The sequence below is a fragment of the Pistacia vera genome, unplaced genomic scaffold (genome assembly GCF_008641045.1).
Source record: "Pistacia vera cultivar Batoury unplaced genomic scaffold, PisVer_v2 Contig173, whole genome shotgun sequence".
Taxonomy (NCBI): domain Eukaryota; kingdom Viridiplantae; phylum Streptophyta; class Magnoliopsida; order Sapindales; family Anacardiaceae; genus Pistacia; species Pistacia vera.
In genome coordinates, this window is record NW_022195823.1 from 864,103 (window position 1) to 874,183 (window position 10,081).

The 10,081-nt window shown below is 33.9% G+C and overlaps 2 protein-coding genes across 7 annotated transcripts; both read left to right on the forward strand.

Annotated features, from left to right (window-relative positions):
• The first annotated feature begins 219 nt into the window (after window positions 1–219).
• On the forward strand, window positions 220–5,511 carry LOC116125856 (poly(ADP-ribose) glycohydrolase 1-like). Its single transcript, XM_031411572.1, is given in 12 exon segments — window positions 220–504; window positions 1,048–1,239; window positions 1,529–1,632; window positions 2,141–2,345; window positions 2,441–2,545; window positions 2,801–2,919; window positions 3,549–3,692; window positions 4,027–4,092; window positions 4,094–4,136; window positions 4,354–4,554; window positions 4,929–4,991; window positions 5,221–5,511. Coding segments are annotated over 12 exon segments (1,632 nt in total). The 5' UTR covers window positions 220–258; the 3' UTR covers window positions 5,365–5,511.
• A 610-nt stretch (window positions 5,512–6,121) lies between these two features.
• Window positions 6,122–8,909, forward strand: LOC116125852 (thioredoxin-like fold domain-containing protein MRL7L, chloroplastic). Of its 6 annotated transcripts, none has more exons than XM_031411565.1 (6): window positions 6,122–6,215; window positions 6,952–7,167; window positions 7,275–7,809; window positions 8,141–8,222; window positions 8,306–8,417; window positions 8,507–8,909. In XM_031411565.1, the coding sequence occupies exons 2-6, from the start codon at window positions 6,966–6,968 to the stop codon at window positions 8,638–8,640; spliced, it is 1,065 nt and encodes a 354-aa protein (XP_031267425.1). In that variant the 5' UTR covers window positions 6,122–6,215; window positions 6,952–6,965; the 3' UTR covers window positions 8,641–8,909. The 6 variants fall into 6 exon arrangements, with proteins under 6 accessions (XP_031267425.1, XP_031267426.1, XP_031267427.1 ...); XM_031411566.1 differs by having other exon boundaries at window positions 6,151–6,215; window positions 6,932–7,167; XM_031411567.1 differs by lacking the exon at window positions 6,122–6,215 and adding an exon at window positions 6,219–6,337.
• The last annotated feature ends 1,172 nt before the right edge of the window (window positions 8,910–10,081 follow it).

The window sequence follows — 10,081 nt, forward strand, 5'->3', positions numbered from 1 at the left end:
GAGGGGGTATAAAAACAAGAGTATGAGTTAAAAGTATTGTTGACCCAATTCAAGAAATTGGAGAGGAAGAATATATATAAGGGCATTATGGTCATTACACCGTATATAGAATATTAAAAAATACTATGATCAATTTTAGTTAAACCCCATAATTATACATAATAACTTATTAATACCACCCGTGACCCTCCAATTAACCGTATATATAATATGAGTAACCAAACGGAGAGACTGCCAAGCATCAAAACGAAGAAGAAAATGGAGGAAAAAGAAGACTTGAAGTCAGTTTTACCCTACTTGCCATTGATGGTTCGATCATCAACTCTGTTTTGGCCATCGAAGGTAGTCGAAGCTCTTAAATCAATTGCGAAAGGACCCGAACACAGCCGGGTCAACTCAGGAGAGGTGCTTTCTGTGGCCATTTGTGACATCAGAAGCTCGCTCTCTCTCTTTGAACCTCTTGCGCCTTTTGCCCTCGATGGTTACGCGCTTTTCTTTGATGATGTAATTCTTTCTCTCCTGAAAAAAGATCAGTGTTTTTCATTTGGGTTTGTAGTTTAAATTTGAAGTGGATTTTATGAATTTTGTGTTAATGGGTATGTTTTTGCTTTTTTATTTGGGGTTATAGTTTGAATTTGAGTTGGTTTTTATGATCTTCTAGTTGATGGGTTATTTATTTATTTTGTTGGCTGGATGAAAGTTTTGTTGTTGACGTTTCAATGTGAAGTGAATTTTGTGTAATGGGTATGTTTTTCACTTGAGTTTTGTTGGTTTATTGTGGTTAATGTGATGTGAAATTTATGAATTCTGTGTTGATGGGTATGTTTAATAGTTTGAATGTGAAGTGAAATTTGTGAGTTTGGGTTTGATGGGTTTGGTTATGCCATATAATCATGAAGAAATTGTTGGCTTGGAATCATAATGTATGTCAAAAGCTCTCTTTTGAAGATAATTTGGAAGCATAAGATATTAGTGAATTGATTAACTGATCGCTAATTACATAAAGACATTATTAAATCTGAAGCTGAATAAGGGGGATTTGTGCAGCTTATATCTCGGGAGGAATCAACAAAGTGGTTTGGAGAGGTTGTTCCAGCACTGGCAAATTTTCTCTTGAAGTTGCCCTCTCTATTAGAAAGTCACTATCAAAATGCAGATGATTTTCTTGGAAAATATGGCATCAAAACGGGTCTCCGGATATTGGGTCCACAAGAAGCAGGCATAGTGTTCCTCAGCCAGGTATCTTTATATTAGAGCTATCAATTGTTAGGGACATGATTCGGTGCTCTGCCAAAGCTTAAATATATGGGTTTTTTTAGGTCTACTAAAAGATGTTGTATATAAGTTGCATAAGTGCTGCAAAAGTTGATATTTCTCGTGTCATATAATCTATTAGATAAGACACCACCTTATCATCTTAAAAATTGTTTCTTGGCCTTTGCCAGTGGTTTCATTGTTTATTCTTCTTCTCTTTTGGTTGTTTTTCTAATGTGGCGTAATCATTGATAGTGTAAATGTTGCTTTTCAGGAATTGATTGGTGCTCTTCTTGCATGCTCTTTCTTTTGTTTGTTCCCAGTCACTAATAGAGGTGCAAACCATCTTCCGACCATCAACTTTGATGAATTGTTTGCGTATGTAACCTTAATCTTTTTTTTTTTTTTCTTTTTTTTAATGGTGGACCATTTGAACTATACCATGCATCTGTATTAGAAATATCATAGTGACTTATGGATATTCCAATGTGTGTGATATTTAGGCTTGTGGATATGTGCATAGTGTGATGGATAGTGTCTTGCACCAATGGCTAAGATTTGAAAGTAATTACAATTTGGGTAAAGATTATTATCATTTGTTGTAGAAACAAACATTAGGAATTTCCTTGTTCATCTGATTGTTTTAATGTCTTACTACGAGCAGGTGTTATTTTTTTCTCATAAAGTTTTACTTCATGAGTTAGCTATTTTGCTTTATGGTTGATTTGATTTTCATGTTTTCGGGTGTATCGCATGAAATCAATTGATTTCTTCTTCAGTTTGGTTAATTTTGTTCGAAACTCTTACAAAAGTCTGCTTTTGACAACTTTATTTTTTAATTCTCGAAGCTAGTAAATGAATAGTAAAAAACTTTCATCTTTTTCAGGAGTCTATATGAAAGTTATAGTGAAAATCAGGAAAATAAAATAAGGTGCATTGTACATTATTTTGAAAGGATATCTTCATGTATGCCTGTTGGCTCTGTCTCATTTGAGCGGAAGGTTCTTCCTTTAGACTATCATCCTTTATTCATCTCTTATCCCAATGCTGATGCTTGGAGCAAATCTGCCATGCCCCTCTGCCCCTTTGAGGTAATTCAAGATACTTCTATAATCTACAGTGTTGAATTTTATTTGTTTAGTTTCACACTTTTTAGCTGTTGATAAGGCAATTTTATACTTTGTAGGCGTATAGTTTAGGCTCAATAGAAGATCACTCCACCGATGCTCTTCAAGTGGATTTTGCAAACAAGTATATTGGAGGTGGTGCACTTCATAGGGGCTGTGTGCAGGTAAAATTTTCTTTTCAAATATTAAGATTGTAGAGTCCTCCATGGTTCATGCGTAATTAGGTTTTTTTCAACACCTATATTTCAATTTATTTTCCAAGAATTTGTTCCTTTGGCATGCATGCCTTCTCTTTTAAGTTGCTTTCCTACAATATTTACCTTCTCATGTGTCACATGAGTCATTATCTTCTTGCATCTGACTCAATTGTAGAATCTATGATTTCTTATTATATTTATTATCATTACAATCTTATGAAGGAAGAGATCCGTTTCATGATCAATCCAGAACTAATTGGTGGGATGCTTTTCTTGCCTTTCATGGCTGACAACGAGGCTATAGAAATTGTTGGTGCAGAAAGATTCTCAGACTATAATGGGTAAGTCTTACACATTGAACTGGTAAATCCAAGATTTGATTCAATTGAGATACAGACACATAATAGGATGGCTTACTGACTTTATATTTTGTTATTCACACGTAGATAAATATAAGAGATGTAGAAAATGAAGTTTTTGGTATTTGCTGAAGGACACGGTTTTGCTAGGTGAGGTTTTAGGACTCTAAACTGTATTATCATAGTTCCAACTGTGTGTAATGTTAAAATAATTTTTTTCTAAAATTAAATGCTTTTTTGATACTAAAATGGCGCTTTGCCAAAAAAGTACAATTTTTTTAATTCTTCTCGTACATTTATGACTATTCTAAATAAATGTAAAACCTAAATAATTTAGAAATCCTTTACATTGCCAAAATTCTTATTTGGAAATTCTCCATAAAGTAATATTATAAAACCTGAATATCAAGATATTATCTTGACATGTTATGTCTTCATGTATCAGGTTCAGCTTTTTATTTGATTCTCATCCTTCCATTATTATACATAAATGATTTAAATCTTTTATGTTGCTAAAAGTTGGCTATATCAAGCATATATACAAGAATTATTTTTAATCGACTTGTGTTGTAGTTAGTTATCTGATCATTGTATCATCTTTCATGGTGTAGGTATGCCTCGTCCTTTCGTTTTTCTGGTGATCATGTGGATAAAAGGAATGTTGATGTTTTTCGGAGATGTAAAACGAGGATAATTGCTATAGATGCATTATGCTGGCCTGGAATGAAACAATATGCACTAAAATACCTCCTTCGGTAACACCTCGAATACACATGACAAATTATTTGGAGAATACATGTCAGTTTCATTGGAAACCTCAAATTGGTCAGAATATTCATCCAAATTACTGATTTGTTCAGTGATGTTGCTCTCAAATCACATCTTGCATACTTCATCTAGTTCAAAGGACTTTCTTTTTTTCTTATGGGTTTATGCAGTTTGTGCCTATATCTAGAAGCATTAGACATGAGACAAAAGTAAAAAGGGTTTATGCCATTTCATTCTTTAGAATCTGCAGATTTTCTTCTTTCTTTTTCTTCCTTTGTTAGTCAAATATTATTATGTACTTCAACTTGTTTCTTTTGATAGGGAGACAAATAAGGCACTTTGTGGGTTTATTGATCAATCTAAATTTGGTCAATATGAAAGACTTTTTTGGTGCCAAATATAACGACAACATATCAAGGAATAATTTTTTGGTGCGAGTTCTTAGTTACTTTGTCTACTGATTTGCTTTCTTAATTTAAAATCTTCTCAGCATGTCAATTGGATGTTGGCAGACATGTTGGACTAGCTTTTCTAATTTGATGCACTGTTATTTGTGAGTTCTGTAAATGTGGAATAAATTGATCTTGCTTCTGTACAGTAAATCGAAGATTAAATTTTTAATTGTTTTCTTAATTTAAATTTTGATAGTTACATGAAGCTTCCTCAACTGGTGTTGAAACAAATGAAGGAATATCTGTAAATCTGATGCTGAGAAATTCTGACCAGAAGAGTTGTCAGTTTCTGAGACATAAGGATTCTCCAGGGATTGTGACTGGGAATTGGGGATGTGGTGCTTTTGGGGGAGATTCTGAGCTGAAGGCCATAATTCAATGGCTTGCTGCTTCACAGGTAATAATTCTTTATAAGAACACTGTAAAGGCACGTTATAGTTATATATATATATAGTTAGTTAGTTCGTCTCTCCTACAGACTTCTTGAATTTTTTTAGTTGCAGATTTGAATTCTCGTTAGCAAGAGTTAATTCTTGTACGTGAGAGTTGATCGGAGTTTATGAAATTTTCTTATATATTCATACATATATATCTTGTGTTGGATGGAAGGGGTAGTAGACCAAACCTTAATTTTTGTTGGGAAGTTTCTACTTTTTTGGGTGTGTTTTAATTTTTGTTGGGACGTTTCTACTTGTTTGGGTGTGTTTCTCCTAGCTCGTTTCTTGTTTTCTTTTGGCATTAATATATAGAAAAAAATTAATATTTTTTCAGGCATTAAGACCTTTTATGTCATACTATACATTTGGCATGGAGGCATTACAGAACCTGGGTCAGGTATTTATCTTGTTCTTGTTATTGCAATTTCTTCATCATCTCTCATTTTTACACCATTATCTGGCAAATGTTTCTAAAATTTTTGCTGCAAGGTAAATTCAAGTGCTTATATGTTATATGCGATCATGTCATGAGGCCTATTACATTCTTTCTCTCAGTGCATGATCTTAATTTGCTGAATATATATGTCTAGTGTAGCGATAAGAATCCGTTTGACATTGGAATATAGGTGACACAGTGGATTCTTTCTCATGAATGGACAGTTGGGGACCTCTGGAATATGATGGTAGAATACTACTCATTACAAAGATTGAAGGGACAAACAAATCTTGGATTCTTTACTTGGCTTCTTCCGTCATTAACTTCCCATTAATCCAAGATATTTGACTTGCCATATACGCGTTAACTTCATTTTTTAGGATCATTAGTTGAATTACATTTACTCCATTTGCTTTTCTGTATATCATGTTCTTGTGGATAGGTCTAACTGGGGTTATTTTGTAAAAGTTTAATGCTCGTCTCCTGACTCCATATCTGATTGAATTGGATTGTCTGTGAATCTGACTTGACCTCTGAAGAGTTCTGAAGGATCTTATTACAAGTTACAACATGTATTTTATTGATTATATGTGATTGAGAATTTTTTATCTTCTCTATAATAATTTATAACTTTTAATACAAATTCTTCTATATAATAGATATATGATATGATAATCAAAGAACTGTATCACTTTAGTTGATATATGTAACACTTTTTTTTTAAATTATCGGGGTTGAATCCCGGGATTGATTAAACACTTTATAAGTTCAATGGATTACTACGGGGATTTGAATACAAGACCTCTCGGTATTCATTCTTATGATTAAAGTCTTATCATTCGGTCACAAGTTTGATGGTTTATGTAACACTATTACATGTACATGTGACACTATAAGAATATAAATGAAGGAAATCCAAAAATAAATAAATAAAATATTAAAATCTAAAAATATTCTGTAAATTGATTTTTAAGAAATCGCATAATCTTTTATAAAATCTCTTAACGGATAAGTTCGGAATTCAGTTATTTGGCGGGTCGGGTTGGGTTCAAATACTTATTAGGTACTAAATACTTGAATGGACACACACTCACTAACCCTATCCAAAAACAGAGCGGCTGAGCCTTGTTTTAGTTGAATGGGTTTAGTGAGAGTCTTCAGCAGCTAAAGAAGAAGAAGAGGGTGGTGAGTCATTTCTCTTCTTTTCTCTTATCATCTCATTTTCGTTGTTTTCTTTAGTTTTTCTCAGTTGCTTGTTTCTTGTAATTCTTTGAAACCGCTCAACAGAGCATAAGAGTTTCATACTGGTGAGTGTCAGAACAGAGTTGGTTTATTCTTGATTATTTCAATACCCTTTTGGGGAAAATCAATCTTTATACAATTATGTTGATGTTAACTTGCTCAAAATTGTTTCTTGAGGTAAATTAGTTGGAAAGTTGAACTATTTTCAGCTTAAAAGTTAAACTTGTTATTTGAATTTACTTGCTAATTAAACATGGGTTCAACAACTTTTTTCTTTGATGGGTTTTTTGTTTTCTCTTCAGGGCAGCCATAGTTTAAGCTTGAAATTAATCCCCATTTCTCAGATGATTTAGATTTCCACTAGTCTTATATGAAAATGTTTACGATTCTTTGACTCATTATTGAGTTTTAGATATGGGAATAAATGGCTATTGGGTTCTATTTTCTAGTTGAATGTGGTTTGATTAAATTTACTATATTGATAGGTTGCTTTTTTTCACTTTAGTGGCAACCATAATTGAACGTTGAATCAGCCCCCATTTCTCGGATGATAGGTTTCTTTTTAAGAATAAATGATATATTTTGATTGTTCTTCGTCTTATTTTCTTTTTGAAAATATTTTGTTCCTTGCTTATATATGTCTGTTTGATGTTTTATAGTTTCATTTTGTAATCAATAGGACAGTGTAGTGAAATGGCGCTACAGTATAAAACGAGTTTCCTGTGTTTATATCCACCTTTAATGGAGAATAGATTAAAAAATTCTCCTTCATTTGCTGGTAAAATTCAATGCCAAAGTGACACTCGGGATTCTTCCCCAAAGATGGAGTGTACTGGTCTCATATCAAACTCTCTTAAATTGTCTCCAAGGGTGTGTTGTTTTTCACCAATTCATGGTGAGCATCCCTAATATTTTAAAATTTTCATATATTTTGTCTTTATATAAGTGTGAATATATGTTTATATTTATGTACATTGTTGTGGAATTTAATTATCTGAAAAGGGCAGACAGGTAGTTTCAGAAGAAGTACAGCAGTAAGATCTTTGGTAGAAAAACTTGGAAGGAAAGGAGGAGGAGAATCAAGTGATGCAGACGATGATGATGATTCCTCGATGACAAATAATGTGGATGACGGCCCATTTATGGATCCTGAAGAGAGACTTGAATGGAGGAGAAAGATCAGAGAAGTGATTGATCGGTGTCCTGATGTTAAGGAGGAGATAGACCCTATTGAAAAGAAGAAGAAGTTGAAGAAGCTGCTAGCTGATTACCCCCTTGTGGTGGAAGAGGATGATCCTGATTGGCCTGAAGATGCTGATGGCTGGGGTTTCAGTCTCGGTCAATTTTTTGACAAGATTACCATCAAGAATGTGAAGAAGGATGATGATGATGAGAATTATGATAGTGAGAACGAAATAGTATGGCAAGATGACAATTATATCCGCCCAATCAAAGATATCAAGACTGTAGAATGGGAAGAGATTGTGTTCAAAGACATTAGTCCTTTAATTGTTCTTGTACATAATCGGTATAAAAGGTTAGTTCTTGTTTTTTATATGTTTTATTTTTGTTTTTAAACTCATTTAAGTTACTGATACACTAGACCGTGAGGTAATTGCCCCTAGGGGCTCAGCCTGGTGGTTTACCAGCCCCTTTTTTTGGTTGGCCACCCAAGTTTGTATGGGGGTAGGGTAGGAGATCAAAAATTAGATTTGGGCTATGACCCATCTCCATTCTTTAAAAAAATATATATATAGACCATGAGGTAATTTGATCCCCATAGTTGTACAAAATTGTTTAATTCTTGCATCTCTACTGTGCTCGTTTCTGTTATGTTCTCATTCGGAAATTGATTTGATTCTCTTCAGACCAAAGGAAAACAAAAAAATTCGGGACGAAATAGAGAAAGCTGTGCACATCATCTGGAATTGTCGGCTACCTTCACCAAGAGTTAGTAATAGCAAAACTACTTCTAATTCTTATTTTTCTTCATTTGTTTGCATTCTCTTATGTAACATTATTATATCAAACAGTGTGTTGCAGTTGATGCTAATGTCGAGCACGAATTGGTTTCTGCTCTACAAGTGTCCATCTTCCCAGAGGTTATATTCACTAAAGCTGGAAAGATCTTATACAGAGAAAAAGGTTAATTTCCTTATTAAAAAGTCTCTAGTCTTTTCTAGGTCGTTATAATACTAATTGTGATCTAAACTTATGTTTTATTGGTTGTTCAGCAATTCGAACTGCTGATGAGTTATCTAAAATGATGGCTTTCTTTTACTATGGAGCTGCAAAGCCAGCCTGTTTGAATGGTGTTGAAAGTACCCAAGAAATGATCCCATCTGTTATCATCAACAATCCAACATAACTAAAACTATAGGAACTGTTTGGGACGAGGTTCATATGAAAATAACTTTGTATGAAAACTATACGAGTACTAATTAATTGTGATGTATAGTGTATGCCTACTTTATTGTATGTCAATTGGATAGTTGATATTACTATGCATTTAGTACTATCAATTACTGGTTAGGGGAAAAATTATCAGCTCAAATGTAAGACATTAAGCATCATATTCTCTGTTTTTCTAACTCTATTATGATGATCACAACATTTCCAGCTTCAAACTTGATGAAATCAGCTTGAGTGTATCAATTGCCTTTACCGTTTCTAGGTGAGTGAAGGCCATACCAACTTTGGCGCCAAAATCTTATTGGTTCAACACATGTTGCATTATATAAACTGCAATGACTTTAGCATAGCTCAAATGACTGCATACTTTGTTTAGAAAATAAGACTTGCATAGGATATATGAGGTATGAAAAATCAAGGAGGCAACAAGACAATCACATTTTCACATGAAAGAACACCAAATTTATGTGGTTTGGCAAAGTCATGCTTACATCCACGGGATATGAGTCAAATGATTGAATTGAAGAATAATAGTATAGGTCCAGCACGGGATATGAGTCAAATGACTGAAGAATAATAGTATAGGTCTAGTACACTCATGGAAAACCCGAACCCTAACTGAAACCCTTATACACCCTTCTCTCACTCTCTTCAACACTTCCACTTTATGCACCTAAACACCAAACAGCGAAGTTCTCAATTGTAGCCATTGACTCTTGTTATTTAAGAAGACCTAACAACCGCAATACTTACTCTTTAATTAGACAATTTTTGTAGCAACACCATTCAACAGCCTATCATAAACGAAGAAGCGATGGTGAAAAAATTAATTCGCTTTGGATAAAGAAAGTATCCCAATTCTTGTGCCTACCTTGTTGCCTTGCCATTGCAATTTCCAGGCTTCACATTCCTCTTATCATCACGACAAATTCATGGAGTTTTTTGGAAGCAATGATCTAGCGGTTTTTGGCCTTAAATCTCTTCATAATTTGTCCAAATCTCTAGCCATGTTGTTGTTTGTTGATGCTAGATTTTAACACCAACTATTCGCACGTGCAAAGTGCTAAGCGGACTTAGAAATTACACGTAAACTAGGAATAGAAATAAATAAATAACTAAAGGAAGAAGACTTTTAAAGTGGTTTGGATGCTCAAAGCGAATTCTACATCCACTGTCTTTTTATAGAAGAAATGTTACAATCAAGTCACAAGTAACGATCAGAAAAGAAATACAAAGAGGGACTGAGAGTGTTTATATTATCAGAAGCCAAATCCGGATGAAGAGAGTGGAGCTCTCTATTTATAGTAAGAGGTTCCTAGGCAATGATTATAGGTCTGTCAATGAGTAGGTACCGTATAGTTCCTACCTTGTTTCCTATTGGCTAGATGTGCGGTAGG